The sequence below is a fragment of the Typopeltis vanoorti genome, chromosome 7, assembly GCF_054136105.1.
Source record: "Typopeltis vanoorti isolate ZY-2024b chromosome 7, IOZ_Tvanoo_1.0, whole genome shotgun sequence".
Lineage (NCBI taxonomy): Eukaryota > Metazoa > Arthropoda > Arachnida > Uropygi > Thelyphonidae > Typopeltis > Typopeltis vanoorti.
In genome coordinates, this window is record NC_143555.1 from 90,337,160 (window position 1) to 90,364,384 (window position 27,225).

At 35.6% G+C, this 27,225-nt stretch overlaps 2 protein-coding genes across 2 annotated transcripts in view; one reads left to right on the plus strand and one right to left on the minus strand.

The window, feature by feature from the left end:
• Positions 1–27,225, minus strand: part of LOC150104851 (uncharacterized) — an 867,921-nt gene that overhangs the window by 351,145 nt on the left and 489,551 nt on the right. The gene's annotated exons all lie outside the window — the stretch shown is intronic.
• LOC150104852 (uncharacterized) overlaps positions 9,112–27,225 on the plus strand; it is a 53,769-nt gene continuing 35,655 nt past the window's right edge. The window contains exon 1 of the mRNA XM_090396011.1: positions 9,112–9,651. Within this exon, the coding sequence (XP_090252137.1) occupies positions 9,271–9,651 (381 nt within the window). The 5' untranslated portion in view covers positions 9,112–9,270. The remainder of the gene's footprint in view (positions 9,652–27,225) is intronic.

The window sequence follows — 27,225 nt, forward strand, 5'->3', positions numbered from 1 at the left end:
TAATGACTTAAACCGAGATAAAATATGAAGTTTTAATGAAAATGATACAACTAGTTTCAGCTTTTTACAGCTTTCTTCAGGTATCCACAAAATTAGAACACAGTAATAAAAATTGAAGTTACAAAAAATACATACATATATATATATATGTATGTATGTATGTATATGTATCATTTCTATTTTATTTATTATTTCATAATATATATAAGTATATATGCATAAAAAAACCAAATCATATGTATATATGATTTTATTTTCTTCACAATGCATAAGTTTTTTCTTCAATGTATCTATCATGTTAAAAGTATTTGCAGTATTATAATTATGTGACCCCTCCAAGGAGTCTAAAGACTCATTGAGGGAGAACACCTCCTAGTCTACAACTCTCCTTGTCCACCAAATACAAGCAACCTTATCATCTACACCAGCGCCATCTACTGCTCACAACTAGTATTTTCACAGACATAAATTATATGAGTCCAGCCCATAGCCTGTTTTTTTTTGGCTGGAGAGTGAATATGGCTTAACCACTTGGCCAACCAGGCTGGGTGGTTATTATATTTAAATTATTATTATTATCTTTAAATGCCCATGTAGTAACAGACTCATATGAAAGTAAAACTTTATTTAATTTTTATGTCTATTGTTATTTAATAAAAAAAAAAATTCTTCTAGTAGTTTTTATTAATCCTGTGTGTGTGTGTGTGTGTGTACTGGCATATATAAAATACGCCAAAATTCGTAAATTAAAACTATCATTACACTGATAACAGATAATTAATAACCATAAATTATTGATTTTAATGCTTTTATTTTTATTTGCTTTAAAAAAATATATAAAAAGAGTTTCTTGTATAAAAAAGCTCACATGTTAATCAAAAATAAACAGTAATCATTTTTAATGTTATTTCAATAGACAAACACGTTTTTGAAAGGCAGGAAATATGTTCCTGATAGGAACATATTTCCTCAATACCCAGCTTGTCATTTTTCTTAACTTTTGTAACTTATGTTGTTATCCTTAACAACTATTAATATATCTTTTTTGTTATGATTTCCTAAATTGTTCAATAACTACATATTATTTTAAATAATAATGAAATCACATATTTTTTAGATTAATGCAAGTACGGTTCATTTCACGTTTCCCTTAATTTTAAAATTAAAGAAAAACATTTTTTTTTGGATTAAGTTTAAAACAAATCGGTTAACGCCTTTCATTCCCCTACACGGAATAGGAGAATAAAAGTAGGCCGTTTAGCAGTATTTAACTTTTTTGGAGGCTGAGGGGGAACGTTTAATCTCCCCCGTAGCCCAGCAGAGATAGCTAGCTTAAAACTATCCATGATTAAAAATGGCATGAAATGAAGAGAGCTGACAGATGTTGCCATCTCTTGATCCCTAATCCTAGCACTATATTTTATTGTTTTCCGTCTCTTCATCAGATGTCATTTATAGTTAATGATAGTTTGGGCCATCTGTCACAGCTTCACTACTGGTGGAGATCGAATTACCCCCTCAGTCTCCAAAAAAAGTTTGATATGGCTAAAATGGCACTCGCATTCTCCCTATAGGGAATAAAAGGCATTAGTGGATTTATTATTGTTGGTAGTAGTAAAAAATAATCAGCTAATGCCTTTGTCTTACCCTTATAGGGAGTAGGCGAGGCCGTTTAGCCCTATCTAACTTTTCGGAGACTGAGTGGGCAGTTCAATCTCCACTGGTGGTCAATCAGAGATAGCTGGCCCAAGGCTATCACTAATTAAACGACACGCAGAAGAGGCGGCTCAACAAGTGCCGCCATCTCATGGTTCCTAACACAATATTGTTTTTTTATGTCTGAAAATAGTGTTGATTCTACGGTAATTTCTTGAGTTTACGGCACGGAAACCCCGAGTTTCCGGGGGAAAAAAAACCCGCTTACCCGTGCCAGAGATCGACTAACTCGGGAACTGGTCGAAAAAAGGCTTAGAAAAATTTCTTCTAAATGCCGATGAGCGAAGGAAGACTTGCTTCGAAGCAAGTCTTCCATCGTGCGGTCAAGCTCTGTGGAGTGCAAACGCCACATCACTTCCAATAAGTCAAAGGATTCACCATGGGAGAGTACTCTATGCGACTCACTTCCTATACTACTAAATCTCTATTTACATACAATGGCACAATCTACACATTGAGCCAATTGCTTATTTTATTTTATTTTTTAAATAAAATAGTGATAATAATAATTTTAAGAATACTTAAGAACAATGGCATAGCTAGACTTTTGTCGCCCAGGGTGGTCCCTGAGTTTGTCGTACCTCTCAATACACTCCAAAAATACTACAAAAAGCCAAAATGACGTATAGGAAAATAAATGAAAATAGTTATGTTTATTTTTGAAGTAAAACTTTAATTCCAACATTCTAAAATGTTATTTTTCTTGCTTTTCTATTAGCAAATTCGGTGACATCGGTGAAGTCTATTTCATAGTAATGTAGGTAATTCTTAATCAGTTTTAATCTAGAAAAATCTCACAACTAGCAACACTTACAGCAATTGTGAGGAAAATTGGCAGTAGTTTTACAATATTTGGAACCGAGTTCAAGAGACTGTATTTTAGAATAAACTGCAAAAAAATTCTAAAAGGTTCAAAGTGCCCAGGGAGGACTGCTTTCCCCACCCTCCCCTGGATACGCCACTGCTTAAGAGCCGTCTGTAGCTATGTGGACAGAGAACTAGAAATTCCAAAGCAAGGTATTCCGACTATGTTCTAGTCTCCAACTATGGAGACCAGAACAAAGTTGAGGAACTTTCTCTAATACTTTCTTTGATCCACACCCGAGTTACTACATCTCTTGCATGGAAAGCAGATTTTTCTCACTGATACCTGGGTTTTTCAATCGTAAACTCAAGAAAAGTGATGGTAGAATCTACAGTATTTCAGACAATAATTTATTGTGCCAGAATGTGCTAAAATGGCCTCATCTACTCCTTACCATTGGCGCAGTTATTTTTATTTCATAATGCATAATAATAATTATTATTACTATTATTATTATCATTAGTAGTAGTAGTAGTTGGTACCCTCAGGGAGTCAAGGACTCATCGAGGAAGGCTATAATCACCCAAACCAACTGTCATACCTTTCCTTACATTCTCTTATTCATTCACACGAATATGCACTGAAGTACACGATTCCACTCACTCTTAAAGGCACACTATTCCACTCACCCACTGCTCTCTAGGAGAAAACCTAGCTCTTATCCCTTTTTTGACTGCAAATAAATTTAAGTTCCATGGATGCCCAGTGTTCTCTCCCCGCCTTCCATATAACGAAAAATTTCATCAGATAACATCCTATAACAACCATTCAAAAAGTCTAGACCGCTATTATATTATATCAACCCTTTTTCTCCTGTTAACCAGAATCTGCAATCCACATACTCACAATCTGTCCTCATAATCTAAATCCCATAATCAGGATATAATCTTTATAACTCTTCTTTGCACCCTTTTCATCCGAATAATAGGTTTATTATATTATTACCCTTAGTATTCAGTACATAATATTGAGAACATTCGATTTTGATATATATTCATACTTATTTTGGTGGTTTCATGGTTTGATTCCGTATCTACAGTAAGCCAGATTTTGATTTAAACACACACACACACGCACGCACGCACGCACACTGCTTGCAAAGAAGTCAACGGACGCTATAATATGAGGAACAAACAACTACAGCGCCACAATAAGCTGTAACAAAACAAGGTTCTACATCTTATGTAGAACCTTCAGGAAATTAGGTCCTACAGGACACACTTTCCGCAAGCATATGACAGATGTTAAGGGAAATTTTGGACCGTTCTTCCTGTAAGTAATTTATGAGGTGTTGGACTGTTGAAAGGCAGACATCCTCCCTTTACCTCACTCGACGATCTAGTTCATCCCACAGATGTTCAATAAGGTCAAGACCAAGGCTCTGAAGGTCAGTCAAATGTGATCACGTTCATGTCCATAAACCACACAGTACCAACAGCAGCTTTATGACACAATGCATTTTCTTGCTGAAAGAGACACTAGTCATTTCCATAGAAACACCACAAAGAGGCAGGATTGCATTGCATTATCGAAAATGGTCATGTAGAGTTCAATGTTCATGGCACCACATACAGAGGTCTGAGGTCAAACCAAGATGCCAATGTCGGCATCCTGGTTTGACCATGTTGTCAACCATGTCGGCCGACCATGGGCGGTTTTTACATATCCTTCGTGGCATCTTACGGCCATGTTTGGTAAGTGTGGTGGGTCATCTACTGCTTTTAGCAATAGCAGTTGACTCCCTGTGCTTTCATCTCAATATGATATCACTAATTGTTCAATTGGCATGGCACAATTCATTGACAAATTGGCAAAGAGATAAGTCTGTAACATGGGCATCTTAGCACAATGCCTCATTCAAACTCCATAAGTTCCCTTTTCGCAGCAATTCGCAGGGACACAATTGTACTCATTTGGGAGCATCATACTCCTCCAATTTATACCGGCTATAAATCGTGACTCGTTACATCGCACCTTGCAGCAGGCTATTCGGGTGTTCGTTAACTTCTTTGCAAGCAGAACACACACACACACACACAGATAGATTTATCTGGTTACATATACTGTATAACATGCAGGCAAACGGCCATAGAGTCACATGTGAAAAATTTAAAATAAATAAATCCGCTCTAACACCTTTTATTCCCCTTATAGAGAGCAGGCGAGGCCGTTTTTTCTATGTCTCGCTTCCAAATACTAGCTGGGTGATTTAATGTGTGCATTTTAACCTTTTTGAAAACACTAAGTGATCGATAGGGCATTTTTTATTTAATTTTATTTTTTCCATCTCGCAGTAATATCTATATAGCCCTTTTTTTTAGCTCTGTGTTGACTGTCATCTCTTTGTATGATATGTTGTTCTGCATATTCTGTAATATTAGCATGATTGTGTTATGGCATAAGTGTTTTACTTCTCCCAATGTAATTATGGTTCGTATGAGTGTAGAATCTTCTGTATGTTCTAAAAAAGTTAGTCTTCACATGTATTATTTTACAATGATTTTAATCTGTTAAGTTTGTAGTCTGTGCGGAATGCACATGTTGTACAGTATATTTCACGATGTTTTCACGCAATGCCTTATAGATTAGTATATTTATCTGTGTGGCAGCAATGTCCTTTAATTAGTGTAGTTTGCTTGCTATTACCTAATTTGTTATACAGTTAATTTATAGGGATATTCCAGTTTAGATCAATTGTATACCGAGGTATCATGTTATATGTGTGTGTGTGTGTGTGTGTGTGTGTGTGTGTGTGTGTGTGTGTGTGTGTGTGTGTGTGTGTGTGTGTGTGTGTGTGTGTGTGTGTGTGTGTGTGTGTGTGTGTGTGTGTGTGTGTGTGTGTGTGATATTTGTGATGTTAATGGGATTGACGCTTTGTGTGTATGGTGATGGATGTCAGATAATATTGAAGGATGTCAAATAATAATAATTATAGTACAATAAAATTCACAAAGCCCGTATAGCTCAGTGGATGTGGCGTTTGCACACTACGGCCCTTCACCGCGCGAAGGAAGACTTGCTTTCGAATCTAGTCGGTGACTAAAGGAAATTTTTCTAACCCTTTTTTTCGACCTGCTCTCGAGTTAGTCGATCTCTGGCACGGGCAAGCGGGTTCCCGTAAACTCAAGAAAATCGACTGTAGAACCCACATTATTTCAGACATTAAAAAAATATATTGTGTTAGAGTTAGGGACTAGGAGATGGGTGACACTTGTTGAGCCATCTCTCTTCACTGAATGCCACTTAATTAGTGATAGCCTTGGGCCAGCTATCTTTGATTGGCTGCCAGTGGAGATTGAACTGCCCACTCAGTCCCCAAAAAGTTAGATAGGGCTAAACAGCCTCGCCTACTCCCTATACGGGAATAAAAAGGCATTAGCCTGATTTTTTATTTAATTTTTTATTAAAATTCAAAATTCATTGTCTGCCTAATCTATTGCTGTATCCTTGTAGAAATGGTGTTTGCGTTCATTGTGTTAGGCCCCCAGAAGAAAAACTATTCTAGGTTTGTCGAGATTGTACAATCTTGACAAACCTCTACAATTACCCAGCTCCACCACTCCACCTAGACAATAAGCTACTACCCACACCCATACATAACGCCGTCTACTGCTTGCCACGACCACTAGTATTTTTTGTCAGTAAATTGCGAGTGTACTCTTGGACGATTTGTCTATATACTGGATGAAATACCGAGTTTCCGAAAATGAAAACCCAATCTCTATATGAGATCAGCTACACCACGTTCAATTGTAAAAGCAATTAAATTCAATTAAAATAAATTTTTAATTTAAAAAGTAACATCAAGTTTTTTTAAATAATTCGCTTTTATGAAAGTTATCTGTATAAATTTTATGGTTCAGAGCATTGCCTACGAGGGTATTCATGAATACCGGAATTATTTAAAAAAAATATTAAAGTTTATAATACCATATTCTAGTCTTGTTCCCAGTACTTTCCATGTGAGTCAATGCACTTGTCCGAACGTTTTTCCCACCGCCAGAAACAGTTCTGGAACCGTTCAACTGAAATACTGTTTATGGCCTCCAGCGACTTTTCTTTCACTTCGTCCACATCAACGAATTGCTGCCCTTTCGTGATTTCCTTTATCCTTGGTAATTAAAAAAAAAGTCACATAGGGAAAGAGTGAGTGAGATAGAGATCGGGCGAGTAGGGAGGGTGGAGAACAATTGGCATGTTTTTTATCAAGAAATGCTGGACAGACAAGGCTCTGTAGACGGGCATTGTGATGGTGCAGCAATGAATTCACATTATCACGCAGTTCTTCTCAAAACGTTGAGATATAAATGTTGGTTCACTGTCTGTCCAGGTGGAACAAATTCTTTGTGTATAATTCCCAGCACATAAAAAAATCAACATTGTCTTAATGTTCCTTCTTGGAGTAAACGAGGCACAAATTTAGCAGACATGTATTGCATTTCCAAATCTGTTAAAATTTGCCGACATTAACTCCATGACAAATTCGTCTCTTCAGAAACTTACTCAGTGGTCATTTTGCGATCTTCAATGACTGCCTGGCATACCTTTTCAATGTTTTCATCATTGCCGCTTTTCAGTCAGCTAGATCGTGGTTGGTCTTCAATTGCCATGTTCCCATTTTAAAACGGGAAAACCAGTCGTTGACTTGCGTTTTACTTAAACGTTGTTCTTAAAGGCTTGTTGAAGCATAACAATAGTATCTGATGCAATATTCCTAAAAAAAAAAAAATTCATGCACATTCTCTGTTCCTTTTGGTCAGCCATCACAAAATCGCCAAACATGCTTGTATGGTTAACAGAAAAGCAGTCAGAACAACGAATCAGTTCAGACAGGATGATGCCATTTACCAGATTGGCGAGCAAAACTCACTATGTCTAGTGGCATCATGTGTAATCAGAAAATGCACGCTCCCCAAGTTCAGATTCAGTTTGTGTTTGGGTTCTCCTCGAATGTGCAGTTGATGCCTCTCCAGTGCAAATGGAAGAAAAACGAAAAATTGCACACTTTGATTGAAAAAGACCCAAGTTCTATTCTGGTTGTGATGTGAGGAGTTTTAATACCAGCTTTTTTAAGTGAAAGTAATTTAGGTGATCTCATACATGAGTTGCTAAGAGAAAACCTGGTTTTTCATCCGACATACAAGCAAATCGGCGATGAGAACATACGCAGTTCATAAACAAAAATACCATTGTTGCTAGTTGTGATGGACGACAGATTGCGTTCGTGATAATAGTAGCGTTGTGTGTAACTGGAGGATTGTATAGTGGAGTGGAGGTCTCTTCCGCGATAAATTTTTGGACTCCTGGGAGGTGTCCCATAATAATAATAATATTGTGTCCATACATTTCTCCCACATGCTATTGTTTCTGAAACGGACCAACGCAATCTCGAATAATCTAATACTATAGTATCGGTTCTAACAATGAAAACTAGAAAATACGTCCCAGCTTAGAATGCAGCTGCCATACCGATCTGAAAACACTATATAATAAAAGAATATGTATGTGGCAATAGTATTTTGAAAGATCAAATTCTCCCAAATTTCATGGAATCGATTGATAAGCTAGAAATATAATTAAGCACAACCTTATTCATTGACATTTCGCATACATACTGCATCTGAAGAACAAAGAAACTGAGAAGATTTTTAATAAAATTAAAAGAATTGGGAACAGAGGAGTAAATACCATAACAATAATATTATTTACAGGAAAAATGTATATTATGTTGATTGAAAAATATGTTGTCAGATCGCTAATGAAAAATGATATGATTCTCATTCTAAAAGCATATGAAGTATTTGACACTTCTGAATTATTCCTGATATTATGGTCTTTGCATTATAGTGTATCTAATATAATATTCTAAATTCTGAAAATCACGATTCTCCTATTTTTGATATCAACCGATGAAAAGCAAAACTATTTTTGGTAATGAGCGCCCCTTTTTTATTAATTGAAGTAAGTACAGAGATATTAAATAATGTTATTGTTTAAAAATAATGGGTTCTTCATTACAAAAAACATTTATTCTTTTTTTTTTCTTTGTTTAGTATCTGATATATTGTATTTCTTTGATTTTTTTCACAAGTTCTTTATGACAACTACGTTTCATAGTGGTAGGAATCATGCTAAACTGCAGTAGTTTACTACCTTTTGCTTATTTCTTAACCGGAATTCTGCGAATATTATCAAACATTAGTTCATTTGCGATACATTTTATTTCATTTATATAATTAGGTTTTGTTAGTGAACCTTAAAATACTCGATTATTATTATGAATTAAGGTCCTTATCGCAAATTTTAAGTTACTTTTTAAGGTCGTTGACCTATATTTTTCTTTTAGCGGCCTCTAGTGGAGGAAATAATGATTATTGTGAATATTTAGAAATTATAACTTACTAATTAAGTGTTAAATATATTTCAATATTTAAATTATTTTTAATATAAGCATATTTTTATAATCATAAAATATATATAATCATATCTAAGTCTTATTATTTTTTATACGAAACTTCGAGGCCGTATGTAGCCATTCTACGACAAATCTAACACAAAAGGCGGTAGCTATACTCTATGTGTGTGTTTTGGTTAGATGTTGGTCGCCATATAGCGAGAAAAACTTTTCCATTCTTTTTACGCGAGGCATTAAATTGAAGAATAGTTCCTTATTGTACTCTGCTAGAAGAATGTATAATAATCTTTCAGATTATCCTTCTTTTGGAAGAGGGGGACGTTCAGGAGGAAGGCCTCGAGGTTATGATTATGATAATCGGTCTCGATACCGTTCTCCTAGCCCACGCCGGCGTTCTCCAAGTCCTGGATATCGATATCGTTCTCCTAGCCCACATCGTCGTTATAGATCTCCAAGTCCAGGTTATTCAAGATATCGTTCACCTAGCCCGAGAAGACGTTATCGTTCTCCTAGCCCTGGTCCTAGTCGTTATGGTCGTCGGTCTCCTCCAGGTCGACATGATCGCAGGGATCGTGGTGACCGTAGAGATAGAGACAGAGGTAGAAACAAGGATAAACGAGACGGTTCCAGAAGTAGAACTTCATCTCGTAGAAAGGTAATAATAATTTTTGTGTTCAAATGCAAGCAAGCATTATTAGTTTTTGTACAGTGTACCGGTGTGATATTTTTCACAGAGAAAACAATAAATAAAATGTGTCCAGTATTTCCCGCCCTTCTGAAATTCAGTTTAATGTAAAATACCTAAACCAGCCTTGTTGTTCTTAAATTGAATGAAAACAAGTAAATTATCTAGAAATGCCAATGATTCTGTGACTACCTAGCCAAGTGGTAACCGTGGTGGTGTAGTTTATATAATATGCAGTTTGATTAATATGCATACTACTAATTTTAGTTTAAAAAAAAAATCTGAAGTCGAAACGACATTTGCAATTTGTTTCAGACATGTTTTCTTCGATTGCCTGTATATACAGACGAGCAGTTGAAGAAAACATAAGTTTGAAGAAATTCATTCAAAATTGCGTCAAAATCTCAATTGAAGTTGATATTTGAAGGAAAACTCCAGTTTTAGGTAATGATTAACATCATGTTTGAAACCACCACCTTAGCCTGAGCCCAAAGTAGGAGAGAAATGTTTGTTTTTGGAGCAAGGTTTCTAGATTATATAATCTTTGACTCACCTCACTGTACTAATGCACTTTGGTTTCCAAGCTTTTTTTTGGGTGGAATTGACAAAAAAAAAAAAAAAAAATTCTTTACATACAGGAATATAATCAACATAAAAATCCTGATAATTTGAATTTATGAACCTTAAGATTCTCAGTGCACCCGATCTACTTGAATTGAAGAAAATAGTTGTCGATTCCTTTAAAAATTTGTATAGTTATATTACCTTTAGCTTCAGCAGGTATACAAGTTAGGGAGTATAGGGGAAAGCCTGTATGAAATGTCTAGACAAATTAGCTTAATGAGGTTAAAGCAAATACTTCTGAACTCTAGGAACATAGACTGGAAGCAGGAAGTGCATAAAAATAAAGTTAGCTGGATTTGTTTTGGAATAATTTTTACTTTAAGCAGCATGTATAAGAAAAATAAGTTTTAAATGTGTATTTTGTTATGGGGTGCAATAGCTAACTCACTCTTTTTCATTGAAGGTGAGTTAGGCAATCTCATATGGAATAGCAGTTCTTCATCCTGCATACAGGAGAAAATCAGCCAGAGAACACCTACAATTAAAATACTAAAATACTATTAGTGGGTTGTCGATGGTGTGGTATGTAGATAGAGAATTAAAAGTAGTGTAGGAGATGAGTTTTGTTGCCAAATGCTCTCCTACCATGAGTCTTTTGAGGTGTCGTAATAATAATTGAGAGTGCAGGAAGTTACTGCAGCAAATAATTGAATAAATTATAGAATCACACTATCATAACTGAAATTCGGAGATATTGGAAATGTTGCCAGTGCTAACAGTATTTTATCTCTGCAAGAAATACATTTAATCTACTTGTGCATTGAGGAGGTTTAATCTGGTTGACTTAACAGGAGTGGAGAAAAAAAGCCAATATCATATCCATTATAAGGATAAAGCCATAATAGGCAATAGATAAGAGGCCACTATTTCTGGAGTAGGGAGCTAGGATTAAAAATCGGGATTAATTTCTAGCGATGAATACATTAAAAGCATCATTGGTCTTTTAAAAAAATGGATGATATGGTAATTTACTCATTTTGTTATAGTGTCATGCATGTTGTTTGATAAGATATGTATTCAGTGGTATTCCTGGATTTTGCAGAATTATCTGATAAATACCACATAGTAGATTACTGTATTATAAGTTAAGGTCATTGTTGACTGGATAGTAAAGCCCAACATGTTTCAGAGAGTAACTTAAAGTCTGTGCTTGTCCTTCACTGGTATCATAGGAGGTTCAAAAGTAATATTCTGTTTTCTTATGTTGCTCTTATGTTCACTAAACTGGTGTTACAAGTAATTAAAAATGAATACTAATTTAATGTTGTAGGGCAAGCACTTTCAAAGTGTTCAGTCTCCATCATAGCTCAGTAATGACAATGACCTTTGTTGGAAAATCCTGGGTTCGGATCTCATCTAGGATGGGAGGAATCTTAAGGTCATTTTAACAGGACATGAGTTAGCTGTTCTCAGACAGAAGTGAAAGATTTTTTTTTCCTCTGAGAAAATTTGGTTTTTCATCTCACAAAATAGGCACCTGGCAGATGAAACATAGTGGTTATTATTCTGATCAATATAATACTCAGAATTTTGTCTGTTAATGGGTATTGATGAGAGTGCATCGAATGAAGCAGATATAGCAAGAGGACTGGTTAAGTTTAGTAAAAAGGAAGCTAAAGTTGCTAGATTAATTTGGATTATTGCTCAGATTTGGTCATCCTGGATTTCTGGGAAATGATGATGGTTTATGGTTTTTTTAATGGTGCAAGGACAGCAAAGATCAGTGCCTTATCAGAGATTATATTAGTATACAAGGTAAGTCAATCACAAACATCCATACCAACAGCAGGATTCATATGTGTATTTGGTGGTATTTCTGGACTTTGCAAAAGTATCTGATAAATACTGCATGGTAGAGTACTGTATTATACATCATGCAGTAATTATAAATAATACATTATAGTAGTAATTATAAGTAATACAACCTGCAACCTGTTGGTTGGAGAGTGGATGGGCTAACCAGGCTGGCTTTCTAGGAGATATGGATACAGTGGAGACAGTTTCAGAGATAGGTAACTGTTAATATCCCAATTTATAGAATACTTACAAAATAGGTTGAGGAAATGTGGGGCTTGTTGGACAGGTGGAAAAGAGAGGCTAGAGGGACATGATCTACTTACATAATGAAAGAATATAGACAATTTGCAAAGACTATCTTTGCAAATTGTCAGAAAGTGTTAAATAACTGGAATGCATTGTCTAAGTGGGTAATATAAATTACAGGTCAAGGGTTCACTATCTCTTATTTTGAAAGAGCAGTTCTTCACGTTATACACATGTTGAGCGAAATAACATTCGTGTGTGGAACATGTTCAAAGTAAATTATGTGTGTTCTGGCCAAATGAACTTGAGTAATGTGGATTACTCAAGTTGTTTAATCAATCTTAAGTTCTTTATAGATATTTGTGTTCTTTGTAATGATTTTGAATTTCAAAAAGTTGTAAGCCAATAGCATCAGTATAAGGACTAGAAAATCTAGAAATCTCAGAGAGAGAGAGAGAGAGAGAGAGAGAGAGGCAGGCTAAACTTGGTACTGTTTAAGCTGTTTCATATTTCTAATAAACAAGACAGTGGTTCAGACTGTGATGAGAATCATCTGCTATCTTAAGACTTTTACAGACATCCATGCCCATGACTCAAACTTTAGCATGTTGGTTGGAGAGCAGATGTGCTATTGAAATGCAAACCAATCTGATGTATGACAGCTGTACCAACTTAGAAAAAAAAAAAAACTTGCCAATCATGTTGCCATGTCATAAATTGCTTCAAACAAGAATTACAGCTTCATTCTTAACATGGGCTAATAATAAAGCCTGTTATACACATGTTAAACGCATGTTGCATAATCAGCCTAAAGTATGCAACAAATATTTAAAAAAAAAAAAAATTCCAAAATCCAGATCTGACTTAGTAAGGGCCAAATGCAGAAAAGTTGTGGTGGGCGTTCTTTCTTGACTGTTGAAAAGGCCACTGATGTGACTGTGTTTCATTTCTTTCTCTTGCTTCCAGACAAAAAAAAAAAAAAAACTCCTGCTCAATTTTATTTAGATTGCCTGTGTGCACATTAGTTTTATGTTGTACTTCTGATGTTCCTGTGACAGAAACTCCAAGAAACTGTTGTACAGCTGAAACAGCTAACAAGAAACTGTTGAACAACTCCAATACTTGAAGTTGTTCAACAGTCATTTAATTAATACACTGGTGCATTGGGGTTCACTTTCATTAAATTGTCAGCATGATTTTTAACCAGCATTTAGCTTGCATATATGCATATAATCTACCACACCAGAAACATGACTCCTGTGATCTTGTGTGGAAAGATATCAGAAAAAAGGTTCCAAAACGTTTTCTGGATCTGATAGTATTCTCCATTTGTAGTTAAATGTTGTGTTCCAGTAGTAATACTCTTATACTAAGTTGGCATCTACTCCAAGCATGAAAGCAGGTTTATGATTACAGTGGACATTTCCACGGAGTCTACAGACTTCAGAGAGATCCTAAACATTTCACCAAGTACTAACCAGCATTTGCACTTTACCTATAAGCTGCCATCCCTATCATACTTTGATTTAAATTCATTCATTCACAGAGCACTCACAATTGACACTGGCAACCCATTCCTCTCCATCATTGTTCTGCAAGCAAAAAATCCAGACCTCACACCCATTCTAACCACACCTGCTCAATTTTCAGGGATGACCCTTGGTTCTCTGCATGAAAAATTTCATCCTGTATCAATTCTGTAATAACCTTTAAGCAGTTTGTGTCTATCATATCTCCATTTTCTGTAACCCACAAATCTTCAACATGTTCCCTTAAAGAGCATTCCATTGACCTGCTATTCTTGGTTGCTTGTTTCTGGATCTTCTCCACCTCTTCCGTGTCTCCTTGGAGAAACCCAGGTAAAAAAAATCTGTATATGGTAGCACTGGCGATATGGTGATAGAGAGAGAGGTAGAGGTATAATAACCTTTACACTTTTGTATCATCAGTAAATAACTGATATTCAGCATTTTCCCTGAGATCATTTCTTATATCAGTGAATTTACAAATGATGTTGCTGTGGTCTGAGCATAAGGCCTTGCACCACGACTTCTCCTAGCCTCTGCCAATTCATAAAATATTCTGATATCTATCCTTCAACCATCTGCCCTCGTATTCACACCACCAGCTTCATATCCATCCCCACTTTCTCATGTTTATGTAACAGATTCCATGTGATATCCTGTCAAATGCTTTTGCAAAGTTCAGGAAAGAAGTATCATTTTGTAGTCATTCCTGTTATCCAGTTCAACTGTACCTTATAAAAAGTAAGTAAATTGAGGCATGACCTATCCTTCACAAAATCATTTTGCCATCCATATAATATCCCATTCTTTTCCACCTGCTTCTGAATTTTGGTTCTTAAAGAATTTTTTTCAATACCTTGACTAACAACTACTCCTGAAATGCTGATTGGTTGATATGCCGCCTTAGTTTCTTTTATGTAGTGTTGGTGGAACTATTTACCCTTCTTTCTACTTGAGATCTGCCTAGAGCTGAGACTTAAATTGAATAGTATGATTAACCTCTCTACCGGCTGAGGTGAATAAAATAGTGAGACCAACTTGCACTTCTTATCCATGTTATTCAATAGGTGTTACAGAATCATATCCAGATTTATCTGAACATATATATGCGTCCTGGCCAGTTGGGGGGTTAAAGGAACTGTTGATTCCCTATCACAATCTCATAGTACATGAGCTGATATATTATCTAATCCCATAGCATATTCAAGTCGCAGTTCTGTAATATTCTGTGTATCTCTGATTTATTCACCTCTGTTTCCACATCAGTTCCTTGTGAGATCTTTTTCTACGATATCTTCACCTGGCTAGTACTTTTGTGTGATGATTACTCAATAATTTTACTGTTTTAGCTGCTTCAGTCATGTCCCTACTGTCATTCTCCAAAATTTTTCTGCCATAATCAGTCTTTCTTTTACTTGCCACATACTGAGAAAAACATTGGGATTACTTTTGGCTTGTGTAGCTAGTTTCCTCTCATACTCTGATTTTGCTTTTCTTTTCATAGTGATTTACTTACTCTTCTGACCTTTGTTTTACTCCTCACATGTTTCCAATCACCTTTCTCTTTAAATTCCTTACACAAACTTTTTCTTTTTTTTACATCTCCTGCTTGTTATAAATAAATGAGAATAAATAGAGGTTTCTCATCTATTTATTCTCATTTAATTTATCATTGTGATTTGCTCTACTTGTTTTCTTTCTTTACAATAATGAAGGTCAATAATTAGTTGTTTTGCCTAGAGTCCTGCAGTGATGCATTTGACCACTGGTGCATTCTGCCCTTCAAGATGTACAACACATTTTCAGTTCATTCTGCTGAACTGGTTCCATCTTTTACCACTAGGCCTCTGTTATAAGACGAATAGTAGATGCCCAACATTCTTTTATGATCCAACTGTAAATCCATTGGGCCATTTTCTCATTTTCATTCTGTATGCCTTTGTTTCTGGAGCAGTCTTTAAAAAAAAAAAAAAAAAAAAGTTTCTGAACACGATTTTCAGGTATTCAAGAATATGATGAATAGGTTCCCTTCTCTTTTAACTTCTGTCCACTAACAACACTAGTGTGCTATAGGTACTGTGGCCTCTTTTGTAGAATTGGTGTGTGTGTATAAAACTTTCATATTCAAATTCCTGACTTTTACTCTAAAAGGGTATACAGGATACTGACAAAGTACCCCATGATTAAGTTTGCATTATAACTTCCTCTCAGCAATTTTCTTCTAAATTAATCAGCTATTTGTTCATCTAGGTTTTCCTCTGGGTCTTTTTTCTTGAGATCCTGGAATCAAACAACTGTTTTGCTAACTTTTCCTTTTACATTCTGTTTTTAAGTGACTATACTATCTTAGATTAGATCTGCTCTTAAATGTTAACAATGTCAGGCTCCTTTCTAATATCTTCAATTTTAATGACACTGCCACAGATGCCATTTGTTTGTTCCTCAGTTTTTCTCAAAACTGAGTCTTTTAAGCGCAGCTTTCCGATTCATAAACTGAAATTGGTTTGAATACTGTCTTGTATGCTGCATTTAGTGTCTTTACTTTCCTCTCTCATTACATATACATTTATTTAGCTGACCCCCTTCCATAAGATTTTGTTTATTTTATTACCTATTTCCAAATAAAATTTGTTATTCATAGAAAATTGTGCATAAGTAACTGAAGTATTTTAACTGAATAATTCACTGATTATTCTGTAAGTTCTCCACAGTTGATGTTTTCCATGTTTCTGTTTTCATAGTGTCTTTTTTTTATTGTTGATTTTCATAACATACTAGTTACAGCAGTATTCAATTTAGTAAAGAGTATTGAACACTTGCACCTCATTTATTTAGGCGTATAGCATAGAAGCAAAGAAATGATTTGAATATATTCTATTTTGGTATTAAATGCTACTTTGTTTCATAATATGGTTCATATAGATGATGAATGATAGTGGGGATAGCTCGAACCCTTATTTTACACTTGATTTTATATTAAAAATATCTCCAACTACCTCCTTCAATTCTAACAAGTATCTTGCAACTAGGTATAGTAATCTTTTGATTAATGTGGTTAATGTAATATTGTGCTAATTTATAACATTCAATATGAAACAAGCTCGTGCTAATTGTGTATGATATTCAGTACAAAAAATTATAATTGGTCTGTGGTGTTTATAAATATTTGTTACATTTTTTTTTAAATCATATTTTTTTTTATGAGGATAAAAAAATGGTTTAAATGGCTTTTTTTTCTGAAAAGTTCTTGGCCTCGACCATAGGTGGCAAGATTATTTTTTTTTTCTAAGTTGGTACATCTGTCATAAGCATCTATGTGAAATTGCAAGTCTCTATCAAGTAGTTTGTTTTATACAGCTGTCTGAAGCAAAAGTGTTGTCTGTATTGATTGAAATGGATAAAATCGAGCATCCTGCAGTTATAAAATTCTTTGAAAAGAAGGTTTAATGCGAAAAGAAATTCATTCGAAGTTCATGAAAGTTTATGGGCACTCTTTTCCTTTGTTTTCGACAATTAAGAAATGGGCTGCCAAGTTTAAACGTTGCCGTACCAGCCTTGAAGATGATCCATGTGAAGGATGTCCAAAAAGTGTAACAACAGAAATCATTGCTCAAGTGCACAATATTTGGATGACCAGCAAGTCAAAGTGCGTGAAATTGCTGAGACTATAGGCATTTCAAAAGAATGTGTAGGATATATTTTGCATGAAGAATTGCATATGGAAAATCTTTGCACAAGATGAATGCTGCGCTTGCTCACAGCAAATCAAAAATGCACTCTCATGAAAATCTTTGAACAGTGCTTGGAGCATTTTAACAAGAATAAAACTGATTTTGTGTGTCGATTTATTACTATGGATGAGACACCAGAATCCAAACAGCAGTCAAAACAGTGGACAAAAGCCAGTTGTTCAGTGCCAAAGAAGACAAAGTCGGTTCCATCAGCAGGTAAAGTCATGGTATCAGTGTTTTGGGATGCTAAAGGCATTTTGTTTATTAATTATCTTGGAAAGGGTAAAATAATAACTGGGGAATATTATTCCGATCTTTTAACCAGACTAGAGGAAAAAATGCATGAGAAAAGACCTGGTTTGCAGAATTAAAAAAATCATCTTTCATCAGGACAATGCACCTGCCCACAAAGGTGTTTTGGCAATGGGAAAATTAAGGGATCTGCACTATGAATTGTTGGAACATCCACCCTATTCTCCAGATTTGGCTCTCTCTGACTTCTGTCTCTTACCAAAACTCAAACTCTCTTGCTGGTCAGTGTTTTTCTTCAAATCAAGAGGTGATTGCAGCTGTAGAACGGTATTTTTCAGATCTTACTGAGAACCACTACAGGGATGTGGTAATGGTGCTGGAGCATCGCTGGAATAAATGGATTAGTCTTAAGGGAGATTATGTTGAAAAATAAATAAATAATTTCAAAATTATAAATTAGTTTTTTCATTGTTTAGGCTGAAAACTTTTCAGACCACCCTCGTATAACATGTTGATGAAGTCCATTCCATATATTTTTTTACCCTAACAGTAAAAAAAAAGGAACTTCATATATTCTTTTGAAGAATATTATCATCATATATTCATCATATATTTTATACTCTCCCCTACTTGACATTTTTATTGTGGCTCTAGTAGGTCTTGATTCATGACATGTTTGTATAACTCGAGTCTCAGCTTAAGGAAGATTCGCAGGAATGAAAAGAATGTATGATAGTTCTGTAGTACTACAAAAATCAGAGCATCTAACTTCTGACCCATCACGAAGTGGTGGTGGTGAAGATTTTGGAGAAGTTGATAAGAACTCACATACAGAAATGGTTTCACAGACAAGCTATACTTTGAAAAGAACACTGTATTTATTAAGGAGAAGTCATGTTTTAACATTTTGCACTTATTTTATGATAATATTGTGGCTGAGTCAGATAAAGGGAATGGATATACTATGATACTGTTGGACTGCACTAAGGCATTTGATAGGATAATATGCGAAAGACTGTTGCATCAACTGGAGAATATGTGATTGGAATATAAACTGTGACTTGGATAAGTGGGTGGTTTAGGGATAGGTATCAGAAAGTGGTATATGGAGGGTGCAAATTTGCCAGCCGTAAGGTGATCAGTGGTGTACCCCATGGATCAAACCTTGGACCATTGTTGTTCATTCTATACATTAATGATATTGGGAAGGACTTGATCTGACAGAAGGTGTTCAATTGTTTTCTGATGATGCCAAGATGGGCAGTGCAATCAGGGATGCTATTGATATATAGCACTTACAAAATGAGTTCAGCAGGGTGGAACTGTGGGCAAATGATAATAGTTTTCAGTTCATGTTAGCAAGAGTAAAGTTGTTCACTTTGGCTTGATGAGATTTCCAGCAGCATATGTTTGTGGAATTGTGCTTGGAGAAACTGATGAGGCTAATAGAGCTTAGAGTTCTGGTTAATAGGAGTTTGAAGTACAAAGAAATCATAAAAAAAATGTAAATACAACTCAGAGGATAATTGCAACCTTGAAATGAACATTGACATGCAAGGATAAAGAAGTTATTTTGCCTCTTTACAAGGCCTTGATATAACCACAACTGGACTAATATGCACAGACCTCTTGGGTTCAGAGAGGATAAAGAACCTGTGGAGAGGATGTAGAGAAGAGTAACAAAGATGATATCGGGATTATGGAATGTAGATTTTGAGGATAGATTGCGAGTATTTGAAGTGCAGACACTGAACAGAAGAAAGTTATGATTAGTGGTCTAGAAACTTCTGACAGAGTGTTATGGGATATTGACTGAAATTTTTTGTTATAGGGTTGAGGGAGGAAGTTAAGATTGCATGCAGTTAAAGAGTGAGGTGTAGCTTTTCTCTCACAGAATAGTGAGTGGGTAGAACAGTTGCTTATTGAAGTTTTGAATATTTATGTTCATAAATGCACTAATGATTGGTCCATGTCCTGAATAGAAATACAGCAGTTATTTATCATTTATTATCTTTGCTTTTTACTCCAGATTTTCTTCAAATGTTTCTGTAATATCTATTAATTTCCTACTTTTCTGTTTAGATCTTAAAAAAAAAAAACTGTCAGTTTGTGCACTAATTTCTCAAAATTCCTGTACATTCTTCCTTGGAGTGTTCTGTAGGATCATAGTCATCTCCAGTTGTCTCATTGTCCAATTTTCCATTTTGAAATTTGTCCACATCACTTCTAGAAATTGTCTGCCATTTTAAGTTTGTCTTCATTTTTTTTTTTTTTTTTTTTTTTAATATTTTGATTACCATGACTACTCCTTTCTTCCACTGATTGTTTCTTTAACAACAATTATGTTAACATAGTAGTTTTAATTTTTCTGCAAGTTACACTTCTTTTCCATTGATATATCATATTTACGATGCCTGTCTTTGAAAAACAGCAATCAAGAAATAGGTTATAGCACATTGTGAATCAGTGGAATGTTTGTCTTTATCAATTAGCATGTTTCTTCAAGACCATACATGTACTCTTTTCTAGACAGTGTTCATATTTGGGTCCATGGAATGGCCTTTATTGCTTCTGTGATTATTCCTGAGATGCATGTTCTCTAAACACCAGACAGTTTTTATGCAAGTGCCTCCGTAGCGCAATTGGAAGAACGATGGTATGTTATGTTGCTCCTTTTGATTGGAAAGGGCCTAAGTTCGATTCTCGTCATGACGGGAGGAATCTTAATATGGTTTTTTGCTTTTTTTTTCAATTGAAGGTGAGTTAGCCGATCTCAGATGGAGGTAACATGGATTTTTCTCCCGGAAACTCAGGTTTTTCATCCCTTATGCAGACAAATTAGCGTCGAGAACACACGCAATTTACAGACAAAATACTAGTGTGGTGGTGGTCAGTAGATAGCATTGGTGTGGATGATGGTAGTGGTGATTCAGTGTAGTTCGTGGTGGATTATGTGATGCCTTCCCTCGATAAGTCTTTGGAATCCTTGGAGGTGCCACCAAATAATAAATAATAATTAAGATATTTTGGTTACTGGGTATGCATGTCATATAGTTGTATAGGTCAGTATTTTGCATTTTCATAAATTTAACGAGACAACATATTTATTATTAGTCCATTTTTCCCCCCCCCTGGTGATAAATTCAGATTTTTAAAACTGAACATGTATTTTCAAATTGCAGAAGGATTTTTGGCACAGTATTGCTGAGGTCCTGAGCAGTCCACTGGTGTTTTTACAGTTAGATACTGTCTAACCACACATGTGAGAACCCTGGTTAGCACAGTGCCAAGAAGCATCAATTCATGTTGATGGAGTGAAAGGAATAAAGCGATATACGAATTTGTCACCAACACACAAAATCACATACTTGATATGTAAAATTTTCCAACAAAAGAAAAAATAATTTTCTGTTGTATAAATAATAAACTCATCATTGATTACCCAATTATCGGAATGGATTTACCTTCTTCTGCCATGCCATGCTCAGAAGTGTTGAGGGGACTTGCATCTGTGGTTGGACAGTACCACAGAAACTAATTCATATTGTATCAGTTTTATTGCTAATCTTCATGTGAATGGGTTGGCAGAGATTATTAGTTTGTGCACTATGAAAACTAAAAAACATTTGACTGTATGTTATGTTCATTGCCCTATTCATCATGAAATTTTTCTGTGTATGATCCCTTAAATCAAATAGACTGTCACTAGATACTTTTCTTTTCTTTGCAGTTGGCCTATTCTGGTCACTGTCCATTGCTTTGTCTTTATTGATTTCTGTCATCTCAAATTCATGTTTCATCAGGCTGTGAAGTAGCATTTAGGAACTCGAAACTGAGAATGATAAACTATGGTTCTTTTTTTGTAGGTTAAGTAGAATGGGGAATAAATTGATTTTAGGCATAACTAAAGAGATTGTGCTGTAACATTTTTTATTTTTAACTTTACATTTAATTTGGTATTAATGAAATTAAATTAAATAACCTAAGATTTGCTGATATTCTTATTATTGCAAAGATCTAAGAACTAAATCAATAGAAATTGGATTAGATATTAATTCTGAAAAAAAACAAACAAAATAATGACAAACTGAAAAGGATACGATGAAAGACACAACGTTATTAAGGTAAACAATAAAGAAATTGAAATACTAGATGAGTATGTATACTTAGGAAAATTGTTAACAGAAGAAGTGAAAGAATAATAGGAATGGGATGGTCAGCTTTTGGAAAATTGAAGAGATTTTTAAACAGCAAAATAAAACCTGAGAACAGAGCAAGACTGTTCAACTAATGTGTATTGCCTGATGACATACTGAGAAAAAACTGACCAATCAAAAATAAATAATAGATTAAAAAAAAAAAGAATGGAAAGATGTCTACTAATTATAAGACTCGCAGATAAAATCAAAAATGAAATACAGGGTGTTCGGGATAAATTTGACAGTTTTGTAAGGAAAAAGAAAATCTTCTTTGTATCTATTAAATTTAATGAATTGACAAAAAAACATTACAGGCAGAGTTAATTACAATACTATCAACAAGATTTACTCAAAATAACTACCATTAGCATCGATCACAGCTTCAATTCTGCATCGAACAAGCTGATGCTACAGTCTCCCTGGGAAGGGCCGCAAAAACTGTTTTAATTTTATCCATTAACTGGGCTTTTGTATTACTGGAAGTGCGATTGGTGTCTTTTTCAACTGCGCCCCATACAAAATAATCCATGGGGTTAAGGTCTGGGGAGTTTGGAGGCCAAACATTTGGACTGGTGAAGTCGTAGAAATTTTCAGACAACCATTTTTGACTTTTCCCAGAGGTGTGGCAAGGGGCCGAATCCTGCTGCCATACATACGGCCTACCATTGGCTACCCTTGTTATCCAGGGCTTGACTACAGTTAGCAACTCCACGAACAAAGCCCGAATTCCAATGCCAGGGTTCTTCAACACCTGTTCCTGCAGATTTGCGAGGAATTCTGCTGTACGAACGCAATCAGATCGTCTGCTAGGGATCTTTCTTCTTGCTACATCCTCGTAGTCACCATTGCAAGTCTCTAGTTCATGCCTGATTGTTTTTACTGTATTCAGGGAGCATTGGGCAGCAGTCGTAATATCCTTATTTTGATGGCGGGCACGAATCATCATGATACAAGTTATTCTCTTCCATGATTCAGGTGGGTTCCAGCTATCCATCCTTTCTGACATCTTGTATATGAATGTAGAAGGGTCCAAACTTTTAAATGAAGAGAAGTGTGTGTTAATACATGTAACTTACGGAAAAATATAATTAATTATAAATATGTCAAATTTATCCCGAACACCCTGAAATGGGCGGGACACATTACACGACTCAAGGACTTCGGCACAAGCTCAGGATAGTAACAGATGGAGAGAATTGGGAGATACTATAGCCAGAAGTGGCTATAAAAAAAGGGGTTAAAAGAAGAAGAAGATTCAATTTCTCAATTAACTCCAGGGTAGTTATTTCAAGCAACAAATATGAGAACCTACTAGAGGGGATAAGATCTTGGATTTGCTAATAGCATCAGAGGGTTACTGACTGACCATATTAGTTGCTTAGACTCTGTAACAGGAATCGTTTGACCATAGAAGAGGAATTAAGATTAAGGGGAGAAATAATTACAAAGTATCAAGTGTGTGATTTAAAAAAAACTAACCTTAACAATTAAAAAAGAAATATTTTTTAATTGTGAAGGTTAGTTTTTTTAAAGACATTGTTTAATGGAAGCAACACTAATGCAAAATGGATACAAAATCCTGAGTTGCCATAGTAGCTTGTTTGGAAGTACAGGTAATTCTTTCCTTTACGAATTAATTGGTTCCTGTTGACCATTCATAAATCGGGAATTCGTAAAGCAGTTTATTTGCCTTAGAAATAATGCTATAAGTGGGAGTCACGTTCGTAAGAAGGAATATATAAAATGAATATTAAATGATAAGAAAAGACTTTACTGGCCAAAGATTTACATATTATAAAATAACAAGAAAAATTTGAAATTAAAAAAAAAGATTCTTAAAAAATAATTAGCTCATTTCTATATCACCAGGTGAATCGGTAGCTGTTGAGTTAGTAGGAGATATATTAGGAAGCTTCTGTGTATCTTTTTTTTTTTTTTTTAAAGAAGGCCTCGAGTGTCATCTACTTTGTTTTGCTTCTTTTCATTTAAAATAGCTCGATAGCAAGCAGAAGCATTATTCATTTTGCAGGAAAATTTACTAAATCATTTAAAAGTCTGAATCTTGTGATTCAAAGATTGCTTGAGCTTTTTTGAGATTTAAATGCTTCTTCTATGCCTTTTAAAGTGAAAACAGAGTTGGAGCTTCATATTTGTTATCTTTTTTTTGTCTTTTTCTTCTTAGTTTCTTTCTTGTTCGTCTAATTCAAGGAGATCATTGGATGAGACTTCCATAATGTGAAATTGAAGCAGCTCATTAACATCACCTTCTGAAACCTCTATTTGCAACTGCAGCTTGTACTTTAATGTTATGTCAACAGTTTGCTTTTTATAGCTGTCAAACCACCCAATACTTGGAACAAAAGTCTCTTTGCAGTCATCCCCTTTTTGGTCTTTCAGCATTTTAAAAATGGCTAATGCTTTAGTACAAATTGTTGTGTAGGTAATAGGCATGTTTAATTGTTGAGTTTAGTTGCTTATCCAAGCAGTTAACAGTTTTTTCCATATGAGGAATTATACTGCCTGGAAGTAATGGAGAACTCATATTTACCTATACGAGTTGCCAAAAGGTGTCTCACCTTATTAAATTACTCTGGATTTAGAGAAAGATGTTAGATGATATAATTGGAGTCTGGTCCCACTGTGAGTTAAAATTACTTCAGTTCCTGGAGAAAATAAACTACTTGTACTCTTGTACAAGTTCACTATTGAACATGAATCCAATAACTGTCTTTTTTTTTTTTTTTTTTTTAATACCATAATTCAAAATCCCACAGGTCATGTTAAAGTTTCATTTTATTGGAAGTCAATCTTTACTGCAGATAAATGCATAATTAATCTCATCAGCTTCATATGAGTACCATCTGCATTCAGTAAAGTTATTCTTCCAAAAAGTTATTATTCTTTCAACTCTCATCAACCATTTTCTGTCCACTGCTTGATGAAGGCCTCACCCTAAAGTCCTTTATTCAATTCTATCATCAGTTGTTCTATGCCATCGAGTTCCAGCTATCTCTTTAATCAGATCTTCCCACTGTCTCTTTGGTCTTCTAGCTCTTTCCATCTCCGGAATACCATTCAGATATCAACTTGTCCATTTTTTAGTGTTACCTCTTGAAACACACTGTTTGGAAAGAAGCAGAAGAAAGAGGAGCCTCTGTAGCTCAGTCAGTATAGATGAAGCCCTTTGGTCGGAAAGACATGGGTCCAATTCCCATCAGTGATTTGAGGAACCTTTATCTGGTCTCTTTTGACTAAAAGTGAGTTAGCCGGTCTCATACGGAGGTAGGGTTTTTTTTTAACCTGGAAACTCGGGTTTTTCGTCCCCCAGAACAGGCAAACCGGCGCCGTGAACACACGTGGTTAGAGTCATGAATATGTCAGCTATATGCCAGTCCTGAGCCCGGATAAAATTGGGGGGGTTGGGGAAAGCAATGATGAACTACTACCCTGTAAAAATATCACCAGGAATACTTTGTGGGCAATGCCTACAAAGTCACCTATGATTGGAAACAACTGAAAAGAGAAAATCAGATCAGATAGAAAGCAGAGATGTGTGTACTAGTGATTAGTTGGCCAATCAAGAAAAACAAGTTTTCTCTTGGTAATGCCAAGACCTGGTTAGCCAAGTGGATAGCATTTCTGCTCTCCATCCAACAGGCTGTGAGGTTGAATTCCATTACATACATGGATGTTTGTGCCTTTTGTATTTTTAGGTATTCTTGTTGAGAGGCTTATATGCTGGTTACACATGATAACTAATAATGAAGGAATTGACAGCGTACACTAGAAATATAAATTAAATAAACTTTAATATATACTTTCCGATATTTCGGCAAACATCACGTTGCCATCTTCTTGGGAACTTATTACAAAGACAAGTGCACACAAGTACTACATAACAGCAAATGAGAACAGAAGCTAGGAAGTTAACATTTTCCTAAAGTCCTGATGGTCCCCCTGGCAGGCTATATTGGTAGTTCTTGGCCTTTGGGCTGAAGTTCTTCTGATAAATGTTTCCCAAATTTGGGGCAGTCTCATGCATCCAAATTTGTTGAGGTTTGGCATGTTCCTAAGGGCTGAGGCTGATTCCATGAATAGTCTTTCATATTTGAACTTGCTGCAGTGTATTACTGTGGCTTTCTTCCATCTTATTCTGTGGCGAGTATCCAGAGCGTGGTCTGCAAGCCCAGAGTGGCTGTACTTGTGAAATCGGATGTAATCCTTGTGTTCTGAGATTCTGATATTTGCTGTCCTGCCTGTTTGGCCAAAGTAGGACAGTTTTAATCACGAGCTTTGGTCAGTCCTACATGACGTCTCGTGTACGGCGGCTAATAAAGAATTCGAACGAATACGGAGCCGACATATCAACAAGTTTGATAAATTAATAAAGAACTCAGCGTCCAAACCTAAACTACAAACCAACACTATAGTTAACCTTTCATCAGTTAACCTGAAGCACTCAACACTCTGTCACGTGGTCACAACTTCGCCATTGCTCCTAAGAAATTACCGGCTGAGGAATTAATGATCCAAATTGAACGCGGGATTTGCCACCTCCCAAACCACATCGCCAACGATATCAGATTGGATGTAGCCTGTGTTCTCACAAAAGCAAAGCCTCCGAAATCCAACTTATCCATTAATGAATACAAGTCATTACAAGAATTGAAGAGAAACAAAGAAATAGTGATCACCAAAGCAGATAAGGGGAACGCCACTGTGGTATGCAATCTTAATGACTACACAGGTAAACTCAAGGCCTTACTATTAGATCGATCCACTTACCTCCCTATTGAATATAATCCCACCAACTCTCAAATTAGAAAACTCCATAGGCTCCTTAAGAAGGTCACTTCTTGGCCTGTGGAGATTACCAACAGACTGAAACCCTATAACTCTAGACCCCCTCCACCCCACATATATGAGCTCCCAAAAATACATAAAGATAATGTGCCATTACGTCCCATAGTGGATGGCATTGATTCCCCCTCCCCCCACTTACAAACTAGCCAAGCATTTAGCCAAAGCGCTCTCACACCATACTGGCAACACACCATCACACATAAAAAAACTCAGCTCACTTCAAAGCCAGTATAGAAAACCTCACACTCCAACATGATGACATAATGGTCAGTTTTGACGTCTCCTCCTTATTCATGAATGTCCCCC